We start from the raw sequence: 24,540 nt of genomic DNA, 5'->3' as shown, positions 1-24,540 counted from the left end.
CCCTTTCCCGTTTGTTTCCTAAATCTGTGCCGTTCCTAGTACCTTATATGTATCTAGCAGGACCTTTCACCTTCCAAGTGAGTGTCGTCATCACTACTACCCGGAAGCTAGGGTGACGCGTGCGTGGTCTGGCCGAGGGAGATGGCGACGTTGTCGGAGTTGGAGCTCGAGAAGTCTGACGAGAGAGATGGCGAGGGAGAGGTTGATGATGGAAGCGGCTTCACTCTGGAGGAGGTGCTGCGCCTCGGAGGCACCAAAGTAAGAAAGAGGCCCTGAGGCGGCCAGGAAAGGGGTCCGGGGAGGTCCCTGCGCATCTCTTTCCTTCCACGTGGTGGGAAAGACCTTGGGTCAGCCTGGCTCTTTTCCCTCGGAAAGGATGGGCTTTAACAGGCGGAGTTTCTCCAAAAGTCGAAACAAGATAAAAAAATTCCTTCCAGTAGCACCTTAGAGACCAACTAAGTTTGTTATTGGCATGAGCTTTGGTGTGCATGCATCTTCAGATACATGAGATAAGAATCCAATGTCTCTATTTAGACCAGGTCTCTCCGTGCTTTTAAGTTTGGTAATAAGTTGCAATTCAGCAACTTTTCTTTCCAGTCTATTTCTGAAATTCTTTTGTAATAAGACAGCTACTTTGAGATCTTGTATAAGTAGCTGTCTTATTACAAAAGAATTTCAAAAATAGACTGGAAAGAGAAGTTGCTGAATTGCAACTTATTACCAAACTTAAAACCATGGAGAGACCTGGTCTGAATAGAGACATTGGATTCTTATCTCATTATACATGATAAAGCTATTTTTAGCTGTCTCACCCCTTGCTTTTTCCTGTAAGACCAATTGCAGTCATTAACTGTTGTCAACAGGTTTACCACACCTATCAGCCCATTCCCACCACCCTTCTGAGTAATACCCCTCCCCACCCTCTCACTATATATAAAGGAACTGGTGATTTCTGCTTCAGTGTATCTGAAGAAGTGTGCATGCACATGACAGCTCAGACCAATAACAAACTTAGTTGGTCTCTAAGGTGCTACTGTAAGGAATTTGTTTATTTTATTTTGACTACGGCAGACCAGCACGGCTACCTACCTGTAACTTTCTCCAAAAGGGCATTTGCCCTGGAAGGAGACGTCATCTGTCTAATGTTGGCTTCTCACGTGTTGCCGTCTTTTCAAACTTGTGGAAATAAATGGCAGGTCCACTGCATGTATAGCTCGAGGGGTTACACACATAGTATGTGGGCAGTGAACAATTTTTGTTTTCATTTTTAAACATCTCCTCCCTCACTGGGTTTTATACAAAGAGCTTTCTGGTCCCATGCAGACCAACAGATAATATTGTAACAGAAATGTGTGGCCACAAATTCTTATGTCACGGCTAGCCTGTTGTCCTTAATTTTTTTATGTGCAGCCACTGATTAAGACAGGTTTTTTCTGATTTTTGTACATGGTTTTTAGTAAAACAAAAAATAAAAATCCAGCACTATGAGAGCAGGTGGGACAATTCTTAATACTGGATAGTCCTTACATTGGTGGATATTTCAGAGGTGTGCAAGTAATTTAGAAGCAGTAATGGGCAATGTTGTCTGCATATGTTATAAGCCTGTTTGCAATATGGATGTTTTATAACGCATGCACTGTCAAATGATGTTATCCATGAACATGTTGCTGAGACGACTTGTTGCTTTGTTTTATGCAGCAAGATTATATCATGCTCGCTGCTTTGGATGAGACCGAAGAAATTGTAGATGGTGGAAAAAAAGGTGCCATTGATGATCTGAAGGATGGTGAATTGGAGGCATTTATAAAATCACTGGGTGTGAGCAGCTATTCAAAAAAATTCCTGGTTGCAGCAGATGAAGAAGAAGAGGGAGAAGCAGTTGAAGGAGAACAAAAACTACGAAAAAAAGAGAAAGTCAACCAAAAGGAAGTAAACAAAACTACAGTAGCAAAAAAAGAAAACCAAGTGAAAGGAAGTAAAGAAAAAATAGAGTCAAGTAATGCCCAAGATAATAAGAAACAGTCAGTTCCCAATAGTGCTTTGTTGCATGGAACAAAAAAAGACAAGGAAGTGGACACCTTTCAGTTTCATGAGCGGCAGATACTTCTTATAAAACCAGGGGGCAAATGGTATGATCTGGAGTATACAAATGAATTTTCTACTGAACCCCAAAATCAGTCCCTTGTATCCAAGTATAAGGCTTTGGCTCAAAAGCTTTACCAACAAGAGGCAGACCTCTGCAAGAGTAAGGCAAATCTATGGAAAGGATCATCATCCGCTTGGATGAAAACTGTAGTATCATCAGGGACTCTTGCTGACAGAATGGCTGCCATGACCCTTCTTATCCAAGATGCTACTGTCCACTCACTTCAGTTTATAGAGACCCTGGTGAATCTGATCAAAAAGAAAGGTAGTAGAAGGCAGAGTTTAATGGCCTTGGATACTTTCAAAGAGCTTCTCATGACACATCTTCTACCAGACAATCGTAAGCTGTACACTTTCTCCCAACATCCTTTTGGCTCTCTGGAGCAGCTCTCAAGTGGCAACAGAGACTCGAGGGACAGGCGCCTGATCTTGTGGTATTTTGAGCATCACCTGAAGCACTGGGTGGCTGAATTTGTGCAAGTGTTAGAATCACTGAGTCACGATCCCCTGGTGGCAACAAAAACCCGTGCTCTTGCTGTTGCGCATGAACTTCTCTGCAACAAGGTAGAGGAAGAGAAAGCTTTTCTTGTGCAGTTAGTAAACAAACTGGGAGATCCTCTAAACAAAATAGCCACCAAAGCCTCTTATCTGCTAGAGACTCTGCTTCATAAGCATCCCAACATGAAAGGAGTGGTGTGTAATGAAGTGGAGAGGCTTCTCTATCGATCAAACATTAGCCCCAAAGCACAATACTATGCCATCTGCTTTTTGAACCAGATAGTTCTTAGTCACGAGGAGAGTGAGCTGGCTAACAAACTCATTACACTCTACTTTTGCTTTTTTCGGTCTTGTATCAAGAAAAAAGACGTTGAGTCCAAAATGCTTAGTGCTCTCTTGACAGGGGTGAACAGAGCTTACCCTTATGCTCAGACCAGTGATGAAAAAATAAAGGAGCAGATGAATACTTTGTTTAAGGTTTTGCACCTTGCAAACTTCAGCACTAGCATCCAAGCCTTGATGTTGCTGTTTCAAGTAATGGATTCTAATCAGACTATATCTGACCGATATTACACAGCCCTATACAAGTAAGCATCACATACATTTTGATGTTTCTATTAAGTCGCGTTTTGTAGAATATTTACTGCTGATCAGTTTTTTTATGGTTTATATGAATTTAAATTGTGAATATTGTGATGGCAAGAGAACTACTTTGTCCCCTTTTGGATATCAGTAGTTGCCCTGTCTGTTTTTGGCATTTCATGCCACTGTAGACATCTGTAATGTGGAGGTTTTTTGTTTTGTTTTGGTTATTATTGGTATTCTCCAGTTGATTATCCTTGGTTTTAACCTTTAAAGCCCTATACGGCCTAGGACCCTCGTACCTACGGGACCGCCTCTCCTGGTATGCCCCACAGAGAAACCTACGGTCTGCAAATAAAAACATCCTGAAGGTCCCAGGCCTCAGAGAGGTTAGGCTGGCCTCAACTAGAGCCAGGGCCTTCTCGGCTGCGGCTCCAATCTGGTGGAACGCTCTGTCACAAGAGATTAGGGCCCTGCGGGACCTGACATCTTTCCGCAGGGCCTGCAAGACAGAGCTGTTCCACCAGGCCTTTGGTCAGGGCGCAGCCTGACTCCCTCCTCTGGCAACCTGCACAGAATTTTGCTTAATGGTTGCCATCAACTTGATTTTAATTAATTTTTATAATGAAATATTTTTAGATTGTTGGATTATTTGATTGTTTGATTATTTGATTGTTGTTAGCCGCCCTGAGCCCGGCTTCGGCTGGGGAGGGCGGGATATAAATAAAAATTATTATTATTATTATTATTATTATTATTATTATTATTATTATTATTGAAGCAGGGTTGAGCCAAGAGCCTCCTGTTGTACCGGTTTTTCTTTCTCCTTCCTCTGAACTCAGTTTACAGAACAATCTTAAGTGGGGTGAGGATTGAAGTGGCGGATGATCCAAAGGCTTGCTGGCTTGCACCATCCATGGTGGCAGTAGAACATGCTTCTTTTTGCCTCTGTACTTATTACAAACCCTTACATTGCCTCTCCAGTTGAAAGACATGGATGTCCATGGACCTTTCTGCTGGCATAGTGGAGGACTCACCAGCAAAGGTCCCATCCCCTACCCTAACCTGATTGCCCGTGGATCTGAGTGTTAGGTTGCTCTGTGAATGTTTAAATAAAACAAATGTAGAGATCTGAAGGCCCACTTTTACCCAAATTTTCAAAAACAAAAGGAAAAAGAATGAAAAATAAAATAGGTTCCCCCCATTTTCCTGTCCCCCTCATGCCTTCACATATTTTATGAAATGTGACTAATTATGGGATATTACTAATTAACCAATGGTCCACTTTAAACTAGGGTGAGAAAAAAAAATGTATCAACAGTAGTAGTAAATGATGCAGCTGTCATATGTTGGCCTGTACCTCAAATTCAGAAGAATGAGTGAATTCATGAGGTTAATGCTGATAATTATTATTTTGTTTTTGCAGGAAGCTGCTGGATCCAGGATTAGCACTGTGTGCCAAACAGTCTATGTTTCTCAACCTTGTCTACAAATCTTTGAAGGCTGATATAGTACTGCGGCGGGTGAAAGCTTTTATAAAGCGATTGCTTCAAGTCACCTGTGGTCAAATGCCACCATTCACCTGTGGAGCTTTGTACCTTGTGTCCGAACTTCTGAAAGTAAAACCAGGGTTACGAGTACAGCTGCAGGATCATGTGGTATGATATCCGTCTTATAGAGTTGTTCTTAGCCTACCTTTGTACAACTAGCTGTTGACCTCAATTAAAAAAAAATGCTTTCAATCCACAATTTTGGCTTTATATGCTATCCCTGGAACGTAACTTATCAGAGTTTTGCATGATCACCACATTGGTTTTATCTTAAAACTGATTCATTTCCTAGGAATCTGATGATGAGGAACATTTTCATGACCTTGAAGAAGCTGAAGAAGAGGAGGAAAAATTTGTAGATGTTGATGAAGAAACAAAAATAATAAAAACAGAAGAATCTGTGAAACCTCATGACTCAGCTTCAGGAGCTTCATGGGTACATCACCAAAATCTAGCAGGTAAAAATTGAAAAATTGTGAGTGAGATTCATCTGGCAGATGTTGACTGGAATGTTTCAGGTCCTAGTAGATGGTATTAAACTCTGCAAACTTTAATCTGAAGGGCATTACCCAAAGGAAACTTTCCTTATCCAAACTTGTTTACGTGGAGGGGATTGAATGGAGCCAGAGGAAGGCCATCTGCTAAAAGTGTTTGGAAACAGTGTCAGTAGATAAGACATCGCCAGGGTTATGGGCCATTGCTGCTGCTGCTGTATTAACAACTTTCATGAGACATGCGCTACTTAAGTGCTGTGTCCTCCCCCCCCCCCCCCTTAGTTATATTTCTGTAAGTAAAAAGTGCTTTAAAAGTCATGTCTCATTCACTTCTCCACCCATCTTTTGAGTTAGGCTGTTGTCATTTCCATTTTACAGAATGGAAACTGAAGCCATGAGACTTTGGCTGGGCTCACATGACTCCTCTCATGTCCAAGTCCAGAACTTTTACTTGTTCACTCTGGTTTCTAATCTGTTCTAGACACCTGGCAGTTCTGTGTAATAATGAGAGTATTCTTCTTTCAACTAATCCTACCAGATGTTGCAATTGCACTAAAAGAAACTGGCTTACCTTCCCACTCTGCTATCTAAACCAACATGCATTTTGCAGACTGGGTTGTATGAAATTGGAGCAGGGCACAGAGATTTTTGTTGTACCTTTTGTGGTGTTATTGCAGAAGGACTCTCCTGTCTTTAAAATGATCAGGAGAAGATCAGGAGTAGTTGATGTGATGTTCATCAGATGTTGCTCAGGGATGATGGGAGTCCACAACATCTGGAGGGTACCAGGTTGATTACTTCTTTTTTAGATAACTAGGTGTTCCCCTTTAAAGTATCTAGATCTGTTTGTCTTTGATGATACAAAACATGTCTTCTTTTTCAGGTGGCAAGAATTTGGGTAGCTATGACCCATTACATCGAAATCCTTCATACTGTGGAGCTGATAGAACAAGTTTTTGGGAGCTAAAGAAGGTACCGTTTTTTCATGAGCACCAGGAATGTGGCTTTTGTGGGAGGGATCCCAGACAACTTTATTTTATTTTTGCAGAATTTTCCCTTTAACAGTGGATTTGGTATCGTTTCATTGGGTTGGATCCAGAGTTAGAGTAGGCTCATTTAAATCATTGCTGTAAGTTAAGTCTCTTGGAGTTCATCAGACCCATTCTAAGTATGACCAAGTGTGGAGTCAACCTATTGTACAAGTTTTAAGAGGGGAGCCTTGTTCAAAGATTAGTTCTGGCATCTCTCTTATGACTTTACATTGGAACAGGTCTAAGATAACTTCCATCAACTTCATCCAGCATAGGCGCTGCTCAGGAATCATGGGAGTTGCAGTCCAACAACATATGGAGGTCATCACGTTGGCTGTCTTAAGCCTACAGCTCTCTCTCTCTCTCTCTCTCTCTCTCTCTCTCTCTCTCTCTCTTTCTCTCTCCCTCCCTCCTCCCAATAGAGATTACTTCTCAACATAGGGGATGGTAACATAGTGCTGCAAAACATTTAGATCGACTACGTATCATGGGGATTTTCCATACTGGCACCTGCTGCTGGAGCTAGTCCAGAGCCCCTCTGATGAGGTAGATTCATGTGATAAAAGTGGCACTTATATATTACATCTAATATGTGGAGAAGTCAGTTCCATAAACTGCCACATGGGGGATCATAGCCCCTTGTTATCTTGCTTCAAAGCTACTTAGGTAATTTATATACTTCAGCTACATTACAGACCAATCAAGAAGTAAGAAATTATTAACTCATTTATTAACAGTTGGAACGGTAATAGACAGAACTTTACTGGTTTACTGTAATCAGCTGATTATTATGTACTGCAAAACAACATGTTTAGCATTTTATCCCCCTAGTGACCTGGTTTTTGTTAGTCATGTTAAGTTTTATGATTTACGTGTACAATTTTGTAGCAAGAAAATTATAAATAAGGGGGGGGGGGAACCTGGAGTGAAGGTTAATATTTCCATTCAATCTGTTAATATGGTGCCAAAAACTTGTATTGGAATAAGATTTTATATTACAACATTGATTTTATTTTTCCAGCTTTCAGAACACTTTCATCCATCTGTTGCCCTCTTTGCAAAAACTATCCTAGAGGTTAGTTGAATTTCTTACTTTTTTTCACTTCTTTGGTTGCCCTTTTGGGTGTCCTGTCACATGTACTTAATGATTTGGATTGCACGTGAATAGTTATTTCCAGACAGAAATGGGGGCAACAAGTAAATGGGGGAACCATTCTTGACACAAATATTTTTTCCTGTAGAAAACCAGATTGGCTAGGGTTTCCACCTTGCTACAGATATTTAAAGCAGGAGACAAGGCAGTCTTGTTTCTGCCTGTCTCCCACCTGTCCTGTTGTCCACCCCTTTCTTCACTTGTTGTGTGGCACACCTGAAATCCTACGTAGCAGAGCAGGAATAGCCACTGCTGCCTTCCCTCCACTGAAAGGGTTGTGTGTGATCCAGGTTTCGGAGAGGCAACCTATTTCATCTTTTCCTTCGTCTGAGTAACATCACTTATTTGTCTGCTGAATCCAAACACATGTGATTCTGCTGCCACTTCCATTCATGTATTTCTTGATGCAAATTGACACTATGAATGTTAACTTTGTTTCAGGGGAATTACATTGAATACACAGGTGATCCTCTGCAGGACTTCACTCTAATGAGATTCTTGGATCGTTTTGTGTACAGAAATCCCAAAGCTCCTAAGGGCAAAGGTATGGACCCTATCAACATTTGTCAGGTGTATCAGATAGGTTAAGGTTAATAACAATTAATTTTTGTGTGTGATTTCTTGACTTTCTAATGCAGAGAACACCAGTAGCGTGGTAATGCAGCCAAAGAATAAACAGTCCATGAGTGATGTACGAAATCTTGCGGGTAAGTAAGGAGCTTTCATTCTAAAGATTATAGTCAGTGGTACCCTGATCGTAAATACAATGCATTGTAAGATCCATCACTTTCAGTGGAAGATATTTGCACAGTGGGTTTTATCCAATATTGTCATTCCATTCAGGAATGGAAGCACGGCCAATTTTTGCCAATTCCTCCTTCCTGCAGCCCTCATGCTGTTGTGGAGGGTCCCCCATCCTCAGTAGTAGATGAGGGAGGCCTTGGAAGGGGAATTGACAAACATATCCCCCCAAAAAACGTTGTGATCACGGCATCAAACAGAAGGGTGATAACATTTTTTTTAACATTTGGATGCAGGAAATAACAAGCGTTCCTTTGATATAGCTAACACTCTTCGCTGTTAGATGCCAGAAACCTTATTCCTTTTATCATAAGTGTATCATAAGAGTGAGTCGGAAAGACTATGGTTTGTGCAAGTACAAACCGTTCTATTTTGGGGGAAAGCAAGCAGTAAGTCACACCTAGTTTGCTGTTTCAGCAAGCACTTGGGTAAATGAGGGTTATAATTTGCTTTTTTCACACTACATCTCCTGTTAGTTCTGTATAAAAACATGTAAACAAATTTATATTGATTGTGTAAGTGGAAAACCAGAAAAATTCTGGAAGACTGTTAAACATAAGAAGAGGATCAGGTCAGTGGCCAGTCTAGTCCAGCATCTTGTTCTCTCAGTGGCCAACCAGATACCTGCGGGAAACTCGCAAGGAGGATTTGAGGATGAGCCTTCTCCCCTCCTGTGGTTTCCAGCAACTAGAATTCACAAGCATTACTGCTGTTGGCTGCAGAGGCAGAGCATAGCTATCGTGGCCAGTAGTCTTCAGTGGCCCTCTCCTCCGTGAATTTGTCCATTCTTTTAAAGTCTTCTAGGTTGGTGGCCATCACTGTCTCCTGTGGTAGCAAGATCTATAGCTTATCTATGTGTTGCATGGATTCCTTTTATCTTTCCCGACTCTTTCAGCATTTAGTTTCATTGGATATCTATGAGTTCAAGTCTTATGAGAGAGGCAGAGAACCCTTTCTCTACTTTTCTCCATGCTGTGCATAATCGTATAAACTCCTATTGTGTCACCTCTCACTCATCTTTCCTCTAAACTAAAAAGTCCCAAATGCTGCAATCTTTCTTCAAAGCGAGTCACTCCATCTCCTTGATCTATTTTGGTTGCCATTTTCTGATCCTTTTCCAACTCTGTAATATCCTTTTTGAGGTGGAACAATCAACATTGCACACAGTATTGTAAATGCGGTTGCATCACAGATTTGTATAATGGTATTACGGTCGTGGCCATTTTATTTTCAATTCCTTTGCTAATGATCCCTAGCGTGGAATTTGCCCACTTCACTGCTGCTGCACACTGGGTCAACAGCTTCATCTATTAGGACCCCAAAGTATTGTTCCTAGTCCATCACCATCAGTTCAGAAGTAGTAAGTGTGAAATTTGCCCTGACATGCATCACTTTACACTTGCTTACATTGAATTGCATCTGCCATTTTACTACTCATTCACTCAGTTTGGAGAGGTCCTTTTGGAGCTCTTCACAATCTCTTTGTTTTGTTTTGTTTCAATGACCCTGAGCAATTTAATATCATTGGCAAACTTGGCCCCTCACTGGTTACTTCTAACTCTAGATTGTTTATGAGCAAGTTAAAAGCCCAGGTCCCGATACCAATCCCTAGAGGACTCCCCTTTCTCTGTTTGGAGAACTGTCCATTTATTCCTCCTCTACTTCCTACAACTTAGTCAATATGTGATCCACAAAAGGATAGCTATTTCAGAAGGAGAAACGTTACATTAAGAAAATTGAAGGAAGGGGGAGTGATGTTATTGGATACAGAGTTCATTGTTAGACTCTCAGAAGTAGGATCCAGATGAACAATTAAGGCTTTAACTCATTAACATTACGGCTAAGGATATTCATGTTATGTAAACACCAGTAATGATGTGATATACAATAGTGGTTTTGTGGGACCTCTCAAATTTCTATTTGTAATCCATGTTCCCATGGTATCCTATAACTACATTTCTTCTGCCTAAGTGATCTATGTAAGAAAAATTAAATTTAGCTTGGATTATATAATAGATTTACTTGATTTACTGTTTAATATCAGGTTATTTTTTAATTTAAAAGTTAAATTCCTTTTACATTCTGAACTTTTATGCTCTGGATCCCCCCCCCCCATTTTTTATAGACTGGGTGAGGGAGGGAGGGATATTCATTTTGCACAGAGAGATTTAGTTGATCTCACTGGATTGAATGATTTTGAAGCTAGCAGCCCTAAAGACATTGCTTAGGAAAAATGTGTATGACGTGGCATTTGAATAACCTTTATAGCAAGTTAATTTGATAAACAACCATCAGTTCTTTATTATTTTATTTCCAGTGAATAGCAAGGAATTCCTTGCCCAAGATGAAAGCAAAATCCCAGTAGATGAAGTCTTTTTCCACAGGTATTGGCATCTTTGATTGAGACTTCCATATGTTCATTGTTCTTAATTTGGGGAGGGTTTATTCTTGGAGATGCTTTCTACTGTTGTGAAAGTATTACTGCAAATCACTTCCATACATTTTTATAGGATAGGGAGATCATGGCTGGGGAAAATGGATATTTCAAATTACTAGATAAGATCGGTGGAGGAAAAAAGATTTTTATAAAACACATCCATTTCTAGACAACAGTTCCTTGGAATGTTCTATACATCACAGCAAAACAGCAGGGAATTTACCCAGAATAACTGTGCTGCTATGGCTCATGTTCTTCCATCAGGTCATCAGCAGCACCTGTATCTATTATGGGATGCACTGGTTGGTTGCTGTTGATTCTGTTTCAGCCCTGGAGAAGGCAGTGTACATGCATCTGCTTGCAAATAAGACAACTGCTTATCTAGTCTTATATGACCAGAATAAGAATCTGAAAATGGCAGATTATACCCAAGCCTGTCTGGCGCATAGCTAGCCCTATCCCTATAACCTTTTGGGAGTGACTTGTCTGTTAAAATGGATATGAAGGAATGGGCTTTTTTATGCTGAAATGGGAAAAATGCTAAGTAAGGTAGGAGATGTGGGAAGATCATTACAGCTGTTTGAACGTAAACCAGATCAATTTTATGTTATCATTCATGACATTATGGCACATCAGATATTTATTGTAGTGTTTTACCATGGAGGAGGGGGAAGGATATATAACCCCCCACAAGCGCCGCATGGCAGCGTGCCTTTCTGTTAGCGTTTGGAAAGAAATGCCCCCACAGTAGCCCTGAACCAAAGGCTCTTTTTGCCAGCAAATGAATGTTGTGACATCACACTGTGATAAATCAACTTGCTACCCTGATGTTACAGGGTGGTACTAGCCCAATTATCTTTATAATACAGGAGTGGGAAACCTCAGGCCTGGGGACCATACATGTTCCTCTCGGCCTCTCCATCTGGTCCTCAGAATGTTCCCCAGGCCACACTCTTCACTGGGGCTGCTTTGCAACCCAGATGTTTTTGTTGGGCTGGAAAGTGTCCTTGAATTCTAATGCTTCTTGTCTGGATAGAACATAGAGAGGGGTGTGGGAGTCTGTGTAGAAACCAGCCTAAAGCACAAAGATAAAATGTACATGGATTGCTCCTGAAAGCTTGTTGCAATAGGAAGTAATGACTTTAAAACAGTAGGAAATTGCTTGATGCTTAGGCAGGTTTAACGTCTCGAAATATCCTTATTCTGTAAGTTCATCAAATCAGGATGTCTTAATAACCATGTTTTATACAAATGTGAAAACATTTCTTTTTTCTTTTTAACACGCAGATTTTATAAAAAGTTGGACTTGGAGAAGGAGAAAAGGAAACCTGCGAGAGATGATGAAAGTGTGGAAGATGTGGATGATGAAGAGTTTGAAAGAGCTTTAGGTAAGACTTGTCCCACCCTGTCCCATTTTTCACCCCAACCAGCCTGTAATTAATCAAAGAGATGTAGAGGACTTTGGCTTCCCTTGAAGAAGGGTAGTAATCCTTTGGCAGTTCCATCAGTAGATGGAACTCAAGGTTATGTGAATTTCCAGTTCAAAGATGTGGGTGGGGAGATGAGCCAACTCAAGCTAAACAGCTGCTTACACTACAGTGTTGCCTGGTTGCTCATCTGGTATTTGCTCCTCTAAAACTTGGCAAATTCCAGATTTGACATTTGGTCTTGGTGGGTTGTTAGGTGGCAGCTGCTTCATGCAAGAATATAGGGCACATTGCAAATTATAACAAATTGCACTTTAAAACAATTTGTTTTAAATACCAAATCAAAATGTTTTGATTTTGCCATCTTCTTTCTTTCAGATTCATTTGAACATGATAGTTATTTTGATACACTTGTCAATGAGGACCTTAATTTTGCTGAGTAAGTTTTTTTTAAAAAATGGGAATAAATAGAGTTTCTGCATGGGCACCATGAATGACTGGATGAAGCAATTAGAGTAAATGGGAGTGTATTGTGTATGCGCATTATGTCACAAGCTCTTCTAAAACATTGTGCTCTGTGGGGAAAAAGTTTGTTAAATATACCTCAAGTGTATTCAGAATCCCCCTTCCCTCCTGAAATATGGCTACATTACTTCTGCAATTATGAATCATTATTACACGGAAGTTGATGCAATTTCCTTGTAAAACGAACAGCCAGACTTCATCTCCCTTGATCTCCTTAGTTATGATCTAGTTTTGGGGAGGAGGAGATTTGAGAACCTGAGCTGTGACTCCTAGGGGTGCAGACAGTTGTGAAGATCAGGGCACCTTCTTCCCTTTTCCTTGGAAAGCATTTGTATTCTGCCTTATCTTCTACACTGGCCTGCCCAGTAACTTTTGGCCCACCAGGTGTCATTGTACTTAGCACGGCCAATAGTTGAGGATGATGGGAGTTGTAGTCCAAATGCATCTGTAGGGCTGCAGGTTCATCCTCTATACTGTTAAGTATGTTGTGGATCAATCTAGCTGCTTTTATCCTGCTGCCTGGCAAATATCTATCTATCTATCTATCTATATCTATCTATCTATCTATCTATCTATCTATCTATATCTATCTATCTATCTATCTATCTATCTATCTATCTATCTATCTATCTATCTATCATCTATCTGTCAGAGAGATGAGAACCCTGCTGCTGAATGGGCCTGAGCTAACTTATCTTGTAGATTACACTCCCATTAGTATTCCTTTTTCATCCGTAGGCATGTATTAGGAGGGTGGTGTAATCTACCTGTTACTTGCAATCAGGTAGTAGTTTAGAGTGATGAAAGCTGCAACCTGATACACACCAGGTGGGAATAGGCACTACTGAAAACAATGGGGTTTAGAATTGCAGAGTCAATGGTATGATGAGATGTATCTTCTGAGCGATTGAGTGTGCTGCTTTATATGTAAACATGGCTTGAAATAGTTTACTCTTAAATGAAGGAATCTCAAAGGACAGCTCAACCACATTTAGCTTAAGAGACCAGTTTTTCCACGGATGGATCACTTTGGGTTCCTTCCGCCTACCCCATTTCCACTCCCTCTTAGCTGAACAGTTTGACAGCACACAGCACTTCCCCCTTGCTGGCTCAGAAAGCAGGCAAAGTGATTTTCACACGCTTATTGTGTGCTGGTGTTCCCACTGCCTTAAATTTCATACACTCTGAAATTTTAGTATTACAATAAAACAGGCTTTTGGGTGGAATACTGATATGCTAGGATCTTGGTATATTATATAAGGAGTTTATAGCAGATTTCATTGAACAATTCCCTTGTTATTTAGCATTGTGAAAATATCTGTAGAGTACTTTATGAACTCATTTATTGTGGAAATACTCTTGTTATGTGCCTGATAATTTTGGAGTAACCCTATGGGCATTCATCCAGTAAAACCCCATAAACCAGCTTTGCAATTTGCTATTCCTAGAGCAGGCAGTTTTACTGGTCGAAAGAGAATTGATCAAGTAATGGTCTAGTATTTTGTAAAGCTGCTAACATTCTGTGCTGTATCCAGTGGTATTGTCCTGTTTGCACAATGTCTTTTGCTTTCCTAATGGAACTTACCCTCCCACCCCCTGTAAAATCCCCCTAAATCTATTCTGGGGCGTGCAAGGAAAGGAGATGAAGTGGGATTATTCTATGGATAGAAACCACCAAAACCTGTTTAGTTATGGTATATGCATTAGTTTAACAAAATTTGAGTGTTTTGTTTATAGACTAAACTCTGTATTGCTTGCTGTTTGTGATCTTTCTAAGCATTAAGAGAAAGTTGGATAGGTGGATTTTCTAAAAGCTTTTTAAATTGTATTTTTAAATCAAATTCTAGTAATATAAAAAGCAAAGGAAAAAAGAAAAGCCAAAGTGATGAGGCAGCATTGGATGATTCAGAGGAGGATGATTTTGACGACCTTGATGATGAGGAAGTGTCTCTGGGTAGTATGGATGAAGACTTTAGAGAAGATCTTGATGAAGATGGAGGGACTTTTATGGATGTCTCAGATGATGATAAAGCTCCAGGTAAAAACACGAATGCACTTACTGCCAAATTATTAAATTGCTCGCTTTGTTAAAACACAGATTTTAAATGCCATAGGTAGGTAGCTATTTTTAAACCTACTTGTTTGCCCTAGTGTTCCACCAGATATTTATGTGATTTAGCTCGAGCAGAAGACCACATAAGTTAGGTGTTGTGGTGGACAGATCCAAAGGATGCATGTGCCAAGGCTGATAACGAAGCATCAGAAATAAGTGTTGCATCTACTCTTGCATCCTGTAGAGCAGTGTTTCCCAAACTTTAGTCTCCAGCTGTTTTTGGACTATAACTCCCATCATCCCTAGCTAGTAAGACCAGTGGTCAAGGATGATGGGAATTGTAGTCCAAAAACTGCTGGAGACCCAAGTTTAGGAAACACTGCTCTAGAGCCTAATTTCATGTTAGCACTGGGTCACATTAATACTGTTGACTAAAATGACAGTAATTGGACCAAGGTGTAGTATTTTTATGTGCACCAAGCATGGTTGAATGAATGGTGCTGTCCTATTGCATTTTCAGTATTCAGAAACACACCGTAGAAACATCTGAGCTGACTAGGAGTAGCTGTTTTGTGGAGTCCATACATAGGAAGTGAGATAACCACAATGTTTCAGGCAGTTGGTTACTTTCCCTGCATGAAAGCTGAAAGTGTTTTCATACTGACAAATCATCCGTTTTATGATGTAGTCTGAGTAAAAGTTTTAATAGCTTTCCTTTTTGATAGACGACAATGAAGAGGAGCATGTCAAGCCTGCCAATAAGAAAGGCAAAAGAAAAAAAGAAATGGATTTTGCTGGATTGTTGAAAGGTAACATAAATATTTGATAAAAACTGAGACAGCCTTGGGTGTCAGAAGGCTGAGGGGTTTTGTAGCAGCCTGCCTCTCTGCTAGAAATGTGACTTGTCACTAGTTTGCATTCTTTTCACTCAGAATTGTGAATAGTTTCTGAGAGCGCCAGGGGTCTGTATTAGCTGTGCTGGCTAGATATAAGGCACTTGAGCTTCAATCCTATATCCTCTTTCCTAGAAGTAAGCCCTACTGAACTCAGTGGTATTTACTTGGGCTTCTATTTGTATAGGATTGCACTGGTCATTAATAGACCCGTTAAAGGAAAATGACGCAAGAGACAGAATTTACTCACCTAATCACATTGACTTTTAACATTCTGTTTTGGTTAGTGTCTGAAAATCTGCATGTCCAGTTTGAGGAAGGAGAGGTAGGAATGAACTATAAGGTATTAAGAAACCCAGAGCAGTGTGTAGTTGTTATGGGGGAGACAACATGTGGTTGTGATAGAAAGTGCACTTATTCTTTGTCAAGAAATAATTATTTGATTTTCATATCAGACACAGAAAACCAGATGGAAAGGATTAGTTCAGTTTTCAGCAGGATAGAGTTTTCTTTCAGCTGTACACCTGAAGTCTTATCAGACATGACAAAGGATAACTGGTTTAGAACTTGATTTTAAAAATGCAATGGTTAGATTATATTAGCCCAAGCTCTTAAAGAACTAGCATGTAAAACTGCTAAGGTACTTTATAGTTAGCAAAATCCCTTTCCGTACCTAGAGAAATAGTAAGTGGTAGACTATTTGATACCACGGACAGTGCTGTCAAGAAAGTTAGAGATCATTTGTTTACAAAACATTGAGAAAATGTTTTTAAAAGGATGGAGTTTTGAAATATAGCACCTTGTTGCAGATAGTGTAGAAGAGCCTGAGAAGTGCTTCTTGGGAGTCTCTTCCTGTTTCCTGCTCAAATCCATTCCCCACCCAACACACACTTTGCGTTTTGTTCTTCATGAAGAATAAATAATTGCATATTCATGTTTTAAAGGGTCAAAAGAAAACAAGAAAAGAAAACTCAAAGACACTGGCATCCTTGCTACTGCAGAAGAAGTAGGTGCCACCAAGTTTTCTATTTTTTTAAAATGTGTTTGATCTGCTGGTTATCAATGTACTAATCATCATCTTTCTTTTGAAGTTTGGTTCCTTGCTGGATGAAAACATTGGGTCCAAGTTTGATAGTATTGGGATGAATGCAATGGCTAACAAAGATAATGCAAGTAAGTGAATTTCCCTATGTTCAGCAAATATATTTACCTGTCAGGCATTCCAAATGCTCATGTGATGGTTTTAGAAAGGTATTTCAATTAGTTTCATTTGAAACAAATGGAGGAGCATATTGATTTCTATCCTCCTCTTTCTCCCAAGTGTACCTTCTCTTCCCCAGTGCCACCCCTATGTGCACTGCACACTTCATGTCCCCATCTGTCCTGCGTTGAGCAGGAAAGTCTGAAAAGAGCTTCTAAGTGTGTTCTAAAGGGTGCTTCTAAATGCCTTCTAAGGATTCCTGCTCAAGAGGAAGTTGATTCACTCCAGTGCATTTAGAAGCCCTCTTCAGACCTTCATGTTCAACTCGGGAAGGTGGCTGGGATGCATCTGGAGCACACAAAGCCTTCCCACTTTGAGCCTCATGGGATCCTGTTGGATAGGAATCCAGAGGGGTTAAGATTCCAGTTATATCCTCCCATATCCAAAAATTACATGGATAACCCAATTCCAGTGTATTGCATTATTTATAGGATGTCTAGAAACTGGCATTTGAACCTTACAGAACAAGAGAGAACTAACTCTTGATGGACTTGACAGTCATATAACTAACTGTTCAGTAAACTAAAGTAGAATTAGACCTTTGTGTATTATCTCCAGCTGCTCTCTTGCAGCTTTCTCAAAAAGAGAGCTGCATGGTCATCTCCAGAATCTTGTCAATTCCCTTTTTCCCAATTACTACCTCCCACTGTGAACTTGGCTTAATTTTGTGCAGATTATTCTTGTCTTAGTCCTGTAGTCTAAAACACCGTTTAAACTTCTGGAAAGCATTCTGCATCTAAGAAATTACAACAGGTTCATTATGCCTGTAGTACAAGTCAAATGCCAGGGTAAATTTGCCTGCACTCTTTGGCCAGATGAGAGCCTGTGCTGTATGGCAGCTTGTAAGGACTGTACTAATGTTTTACGCAGCATTTTCAAGCAGATGAAGATAGGTCCTAAGCATTTATACATCCAGTAGGGCTGAGTTTGTCACTTTTAGACAAAGTGGATCACAATTGGTACTTAAGATATTATTGGAACATCCCAAAATGGAAGTGAGCCACTAACTGCTATGTCGCCCAACACACAGAGAAGTATTGATCGAGCTGGTAGCACAGTAACCAAACCTCCTTAAATTCCTATTCTAGGTAATCTTTTTGAACAGACTGCTCAGCATGCTATCATAAGTGGGCAATCATACGAAGCATGTTAAATGGAATTTGAAATAAATTGCTTGGTTATGCACCACCTCAGATTTCAGGGGTGGGTAGGTGTGTCAAACAAATATTTTGCTCCATCCCTTTTATGCAATGATTCCACCCTGTGCTTTAACTTACCAAAAAACATGCTTCTTTGGAAGCTATATGATCAACTTAATTTGCCAGTGGTACAATGGGTGAAATTTATCAAAGGCAATTCGTTTATGGAAATTCCAGTTGTACATGGTATGTTTCTGGATTTTGGGCTCTTGCTAATAACCTTTTAAAAATTCTTAAGTTTGCATTTGTAGAAAAGTATATCATGATTAGCACTGAATCTTCAACTTGATATAATTCGTTCCTCATTGGCCCAAATTACATTTAAGTTTGAAAAATGTAAGTTGTTTGAGACAAGATGGATTGCTGAAGGTGAGGAGGGAACTCTGTATTTATTTGTACATAAAGCATTTTGTGTTTTTTAGGACAAAACATAGCAGAGAGTTTGTTGGTCATGAATCTTTAACTCAGGCAGTATTCTTTGCATCCATAAAACTCAATGCCAGATTTTCCCAGGATGTAGTCACTCCAAACTTATCTATGTGCTCTCTGTCTTCCTCCATTAGATGTCAAACAGCTCAGGTGGGAGGAAGAACGCAACAGGTGGATTCACAATAAGGATGTGAAGAGCATCATCAAGCAGAAAAAGAAGTTTAGACACAAAATGCTGAAAAACAAACACAAAAGTAAAAAGACAAGAAAATAAATATGAAGATATTTAATGTAAACATTTAAAAAAATATTTCTACTTACAATTAGCTTTTGCTGATTAACCATGCTGCTTGATCTTTCTCCCTTTTCCCGTGAAAACCAGCGTATTCATTACATTTGTAATAAACTATGAAAATAGAAGAGAGTCTTTTTTATCTTTTGCACAACTGAAAGAAGATTGACTTTTGAAGATCTAATTTTGATTGAATATCTTTCTGATAAAATTGTAGTAGGATTTCCTTTTTATCCGCACCGGATTTTTTTTTTTTTTTTAAGTGTTGGGGGAAAAGAATTACACCAACATTAATTATCACATACCTTCTAGGATTGATGGGTATCTCCTATGCATTTTTTGTCTGAAATCTGAGAAAATAAAAATGTTAAGTTTGTAACAACAGTACAGTGCACAAGATTTCAGTCACAAAAATTAAGTAGTGTACATTTTATTACATGGTGGACACATTTCCTAGGTTTTTTTGGTCAGTCATAAATACCTGTGGTAATCTTACAGGTAATGCAACAACTTGGTTGTTTAGCCTCCTCAGGCTGTATTTCCAGTTGAAGACTTGCAGAACTTAGGCTTGTCACATTGGGCACAAAAGTTGAAAAAGGGAAGGCTATCAGACTCATGTATATTTTAAAATCTCAGTGGTAGGAAGTCTTAAGATAACACAAATTAATCTTTTAACACATTACATCACTGGTCTAAAACATCACAGGGGGATGTATAAAGTTCTAATTGTATTGAGATCTGTAGGGAGGGCAGTGCCTTGCCCTTCGGCTGCTCTCATATCTAGAATGTGCCCTACCTTTCACTTTAAAAGTGGCATAGTGGAGGTTGTCATGGTCTATCTCAGTTTAAGGTGGTGGTGGTTGTTTTTTTAAAGGTGTGCCACAGAGTTCTATTACAATAGTAACTCAAATTCTCCTCGTCTATCCTGAGCATTTCCTACCCAGATATCAATGTAATGCTTGTTGTAATGTGCAAAAGTATCCATGCCAGATAAAGCATGGAGGAAGCTTTTTTCCGTTACATGAGTATACAACAACACCCAAAGGAGCCCTGTTCTTAAGTTAGTACACAGAAGTGAAAATAGGATGCCTGAATGTGAAATATCAGTCTAGGTTGGGAACAAAGACCTGCACATAGCAGCACTGCCGAATCAGCGCCAGGCCTATCCATGGCAAGCAGGGAAGATCTGAAATAAGCTTCTACACATTCTTCCTTGATTGAAAGTACATGCCTCTGTGCAACTGAACCTAGAAAAGTGTTAAAGTGTGAAATGTGCATACCTGGCATAGGCAGGGTTTGTGTGTGCAGCCCCTATGCAAATAGATGTTTTCTGTTCAGAGACAATGCCTGTGAAAAATTGCTGGTGACTGGTAGTATGATACATGACAACCTAAGCAGGCTAAATCCTGAGACCTACTGTACTTTAAATTATTCCAAAAACTGAAGAGCTGTTCCAAACAAACAGCTTAACAGCTATATCAGGAATTTTGCAGTAAAATTAGAGAATGCCACCTTCAAGGAAAACTTCCTAATAGGCAATGGATATAGTTACTCAGAGGGGACGCGGGTGGCACTGTGGTCTAAACCACAGAACCTAGGACTTGCTGATCAGAAGGTAGGCAGTTTGAATCCCCGCGACGGGGTGAGCTCCCATTGTTCGGTCCCAGCTCCTGCCCACCTAGCAGTTCAAAAGCACATCAAGTGCAAGTAGATAAATAGGTACCACGCCAGTGGGAAGGTAAACAGTGTTTCCGTGCGCTGCTCTGGTTCTCCAGAAGCAGCTTAGTCATGCTGGCCACATGACCCGGAAGCTGTCTGCGGACAAACGCTGACTCCCTCGGCCTATAGAGCGAGATGAGTGCCACAACGCCAGAATTTTCTGTGACTGGACCTAACCTTTACCTTTTTATAGTTGCTCAGTAGATAGAATGAATGTAAATTCATTCTATCTACTGTTCAGAAAGAATGTGTAATTATGTTGGTTATAATACAAATACTGAAATTCCTAGTGTGTTTTCTAAATTTTGCAAATGGAAATAGGCTACTCTGCTTAGTCTTCCATTTAAGAAATGAACTAGATTTCAATGTATATCCTATTTTTATGTGTAACACTAATATTCTTATGACTGCAAATTCTCTGGTCAAAACGCTCTGTGGATTGACAGTTATTTGAAAAAGTAATGAGACACATAGTTCGTTACCTTGATTATTATCCATTTTAACATATAGTGCATATGCGCTAGCAACTCCGATAATTTCCACTAATATAACTCCTTTGAAAATCTTCCTTCCAAGCTCAGGATTCATGGCACAGCTAGTCCCAAGTTCTAGAAACAGAGGGGAACAAACATTTCATTAATGACATAAAAATGTTATCAGAACAGGAAATAACTGATTTGTATATATGGTTTGATCAGAGGGATACTGAAGTATATTTGAAGAGAGGCCCCAACGGGCTATGAAAGGAGAAGAGAGAACTAGAGGTAGGATTTGCTTTCCACTTACTGTGCTCTGCTGAAAGTTCCAGTGCCTTCTCTTAATATTGAACATGTACTTATTCAGACAGTCATCCTTTGCTACATGGAGAATGCTGACAACTGTGTAGCAGCTCAGAGGCTGTGCTGTGAATTAAGAATCCATCAGTTGAAAATTTAGCTATGGCCTTTAAAGTTGAAAATTTAGGTGGCCTTTTAAGCATACAACTCTTGAGTCTGCAATAAGGGGAAACTTAACTTGACATAGCTGATTTTTAAAATCATGAATGAGAAGTACTTTGAACAGTCTTTAAAACTTTGGACTCCAAGGTGTAACGGTAAATGCAATTTCTAGAGTAGCTGTGACAGGCTATTTCAGCAAACAAAAGGAATCTTGTGGCACCTAAAAGACTAAATATTTTATTATGACAAGCTTTCGGAGGACTAGTCAATAAAAACCGATGTTTCAATAAAGTGATTGTCTTTGTTGGAATTTGTGCTCAAAGTAATGAAACATGGTAAGGTTCCTGTCTCCTGAGGATTCCGTACATGACCTCAGACACTACTGGTGAGGTTATGTATGGCTGATCCACTTACATGTTTATCATGGATTGACTGTAGAATAAAGGGATGGTGTGCATAGGTGAACCAGTTATTCAGCACAGGTGACACTTTCAATTTATCCAACTTGAAGTCAAAAACAATATTCAATAGACACTTTGCAGCTTGAGCCAAGAGCTCAAATTAAGCACGCATCCACTCCAGTGTACAGGGAACCAAACTGTAGCCATACTTCAGAGGGCTAACTGGGATGGTAGCTTAGCAGTGTGATCCTAACCATGAATTCAGATGGGGCTTACTCCCTGGTGGTGATAGGATTGCAGCCTTGATTTCCTACACGGAATGAATTTATGTGCTGCAAATGGTATACCATTTGCACTATGTGCAGTTTGACACGAATGGTGAAAACATGTCTGTTATGTTGCATAATAATAATAAATTATTTGTACCCCGCGCATCTGGCTGGGATTCCCCAGCCACTCTGGGTGGCTCCCAAAAGAATATTAAAAACAGGATAAAACATGAAACATTAAAAACTTCCCTAAACAGGGCTGCCTTCAGATGTCTTCTAAAAGTTGTTTAATTCCTTGACATCAGATGGGAGGGCGCCACTACCTAGAAGGCACTAATTGCATAGTGGACTGCATTATCATTTAAGGATCTTTTAAATGATATTATTTAATAATCTTGCAACGTTTTTAAGTTCTGTGGGTTTTGTTTGGTATTGTATATGGGTGATATTTCTTTCCCCCTCCTTTTCCCTTCCCCCTTTTCGCATCTTACTTTAACCTGTGCAATTATACACATACACACACACACCGTGTTTATGGAAGACAATCTTACTCGGCTACGAGTGATCGCCAAAAAAGAAAGAAAGATGATTTATATATAAATTTGTATATATAGTTAGAACTGCAGGGGATCAACTAGAAGCACAACCTGTGCAATTTCCCTTACAGAAGTCACCTGAGCTTCCAATGGGCTCATCCAATGGGCCAGTCTAGGCAGCCAAAGGCGGGACAAGAAGCATCTCTCCTCCTCCCCATGGAACTGCTATCGGCCTACCCTCGGCTGGCCACGTGACTTCAGCCCGCCCCCGCCCCCCAACCAGCAGAGCAGACAAGGCAGGAACAAAAGGACTTCCTCCTTTTTTTGCTTCTTCCTCTTAGAGTCACTTTCGCTGCTCATATTAAGACACAAAGGCTGCAGCCGTACCTCGCCGTCTCCAAATGTGAGAGCGGCGCTTTACCGCCGGTAACAAAAGCAAAGGCGCCCGACCCGACGCGGCTCCCAGCACCGTGTCCGCCCTTGCGTAGTCCAGACCCACTTCCGGGGTGGAAGTGCCGAGGCACGCATGCGCATGGGCGCGCGGCACCTTCATTTCGCGCATGCGCCCAGCCTTCGTTCCTTCTCGCCGGTGCTGGAGAGTTCGCGCTGTGCTCCCTCTGTCGGTCCTGTTGGGACTGGCCGTGTCACTGTGCTGCCTGTAGGTGGCAGTGTAACGCAGCTGTGTCCTGCCGATCCGCATAGAGGAAGGGGCAGCCTTCCCTGCTACCAGCGGCTTCTGGAGTGCAGAATTTCGCGCCGCAGCTGAACATAGGAACGTCGGCAGCTGCCTTATACGGAGTCAGTCTTTTGGCCACGCAGAGAACATTCACAGCCCTTCCCAGAGATACAGGGAATGGAACCTGACATCTTCTGTATGCCAAGCAGTTGCTCTGCTACTGCGATCTTCTGCAAGCTCATGGAGCCAGAGTACACGCGTGTAGGAAAGATTGGGCTGTAAAGTCACTTGCAACCCGCAGCTAAAGTTAACAGCAACGAACTTTAACTAGATCGAGGCCGATTAAAACATTTTGTAGAAGAGAGTTTGCTTGGTTTTATTTTAAAATCTTCTTTTACGTTTCAAGATGCCCATCAAAATAATGCAATTCAAGTCAACAAGTAGAATGGATATAATAGAGATGTATCATGAGGTGGAACCAACGAACCAGCAGAAAATAATTGCATGGTACATTGCACAGTTAAAGAGTTAAAGCATTATGTAACAGCTAGAGAGAATGTTTGCGCTATAGTATTGGAAGGTAAAATTGAGAGTAACAACATCATCATCATCATCATCATCAACAACAACAATAACGCCGCCCATCTGGCTGGGCTTCCCCAGCCACTCCGGGCGGCTTCCAACAAAATATTAAATTACAGAAATGCATCAAACATTAAAAGCTTCTCTAAACAGGGCTGCCTTCATCATCATGCCTCTTTTAAAAGTCTGGTAGTTGTTGTTCTCTTTGACATCTGGTGGGAGGGCGTTCCACAGGGCGGGCGCCACTACCGAGAAGGCCCTCTCCCTGGTTCCCTGTAACTTGGCTTCTGGCAGTGAGGGAACCGTCAAAAGCCCTGATCCTCCCTCTGCTCTGTTGAGCGCTTGATTTGCAGGCAGAAAGTCCCAGTTTCCATCCCTGATATCTTCTGGGAGAGCTGGGAAAGGTCAGTCAGCTAGGAAGATATTGAGATAAATGGGCCAATGTTATGACTTGGTCTAAAGCAGCTTAAAAAGGTAAAGGTAAAGGGACCCCTGACCATTAGGTCCAGTCGTGACCAACTCTGGGGTTGCGGCGCTTATCTCGCTTTATTGGCCGAGGGAGCCGGCGTACAGCTTCCGGGTCATGTGGCCAGCATGACTACGCCGCTTCTGGTGAACCAGAGCAGCGCACGGAAATGCTGTTTACCTT

The 24,540-nt window shown here is 40.6% G+C and overlaps 2 protein-coding genes across 2 annotated transcripts; one reads left to right on the top strand and one right to left on the bottom strand.

Annotated features, from left to right (window-relative positions):
• Positions 1–102: 102 nt before the first annotated feature.
• On the top strand, positions 103–18,898 carry CEBPZ (CCAAT enhancer binding protein zeta). The gene is made up of 16 exons (XM_028724188.2): positions 103–258; positions 1,699–3,230; positions 4,652–4,883; positions 5,068–5,233; positions 6,153–6,241; positions 7,322–7,375; positions 7,895–7,997; positions 8,092–8,160; positions 10,572–10,638; positions 11,979–12,079; positions 12,497–12,557; positions 14,491–14,681; positions 15,422–15,505; positions 16,534–16,595; positions 16,681–16,762; positions 18,613–18,898. The coding sequence occupies exons 1-16, from the start codon at positions 142–144 to the stop codon at positions 18,750–18,752; spliced, it is 3,150 nt and encodes a 1,049-aa protein (XP_028580021.2). The 5' UTR covers positions 103–141; the 3' UTR covers positions 18,753–18,898.
• Positions 18,420–23,201, bottom strand: CEBPZOS (CEBPZ opposite strand). Its single transcript, XM_028724202.2, has 5 exons — positions 23,021–23,201; positions 20,972–21,097; positions 19,076–19,120; positions 18,800–18,884; positions 18,420–18,713 (listed from the first exon to the last, which is right to left on the bottom strand). The coding sequence occupies exons 1-4, from the start codon at positions 23,193–23,195 to the stop codon at positions 18,802–18,804; spliced, it is 429 nt and encodes a 142-aa protein (XP_028580035.2). The 5' UTR covers positions 23,196–23,201; the 3' UTR covers positions 18,420–18,713; positions 18,800–18,801.
• Between the last annotated feature and the right edge of the window lie 1,339 nt (positions 23,202–24,540).

This window comes from Podarcis muralis, chromosome 3 (assembly GCF_964188315.1).
Source record: "Podarcis muralis chromosome 3, rPodMur119.hap1.1, whole genome shotgun sequence".
Lineage (NCBI taxonomy): Eukaryota > Metazoa > Chordata > Lepidosauria > Squamata > Lacertidae > Podarcis > Podarcis muralis.
The sequence above is the reverse complement of the archived record's forward strand: the minus strand, read 5'-3'. Positions and strand labels throughout refer to the sequence as shown.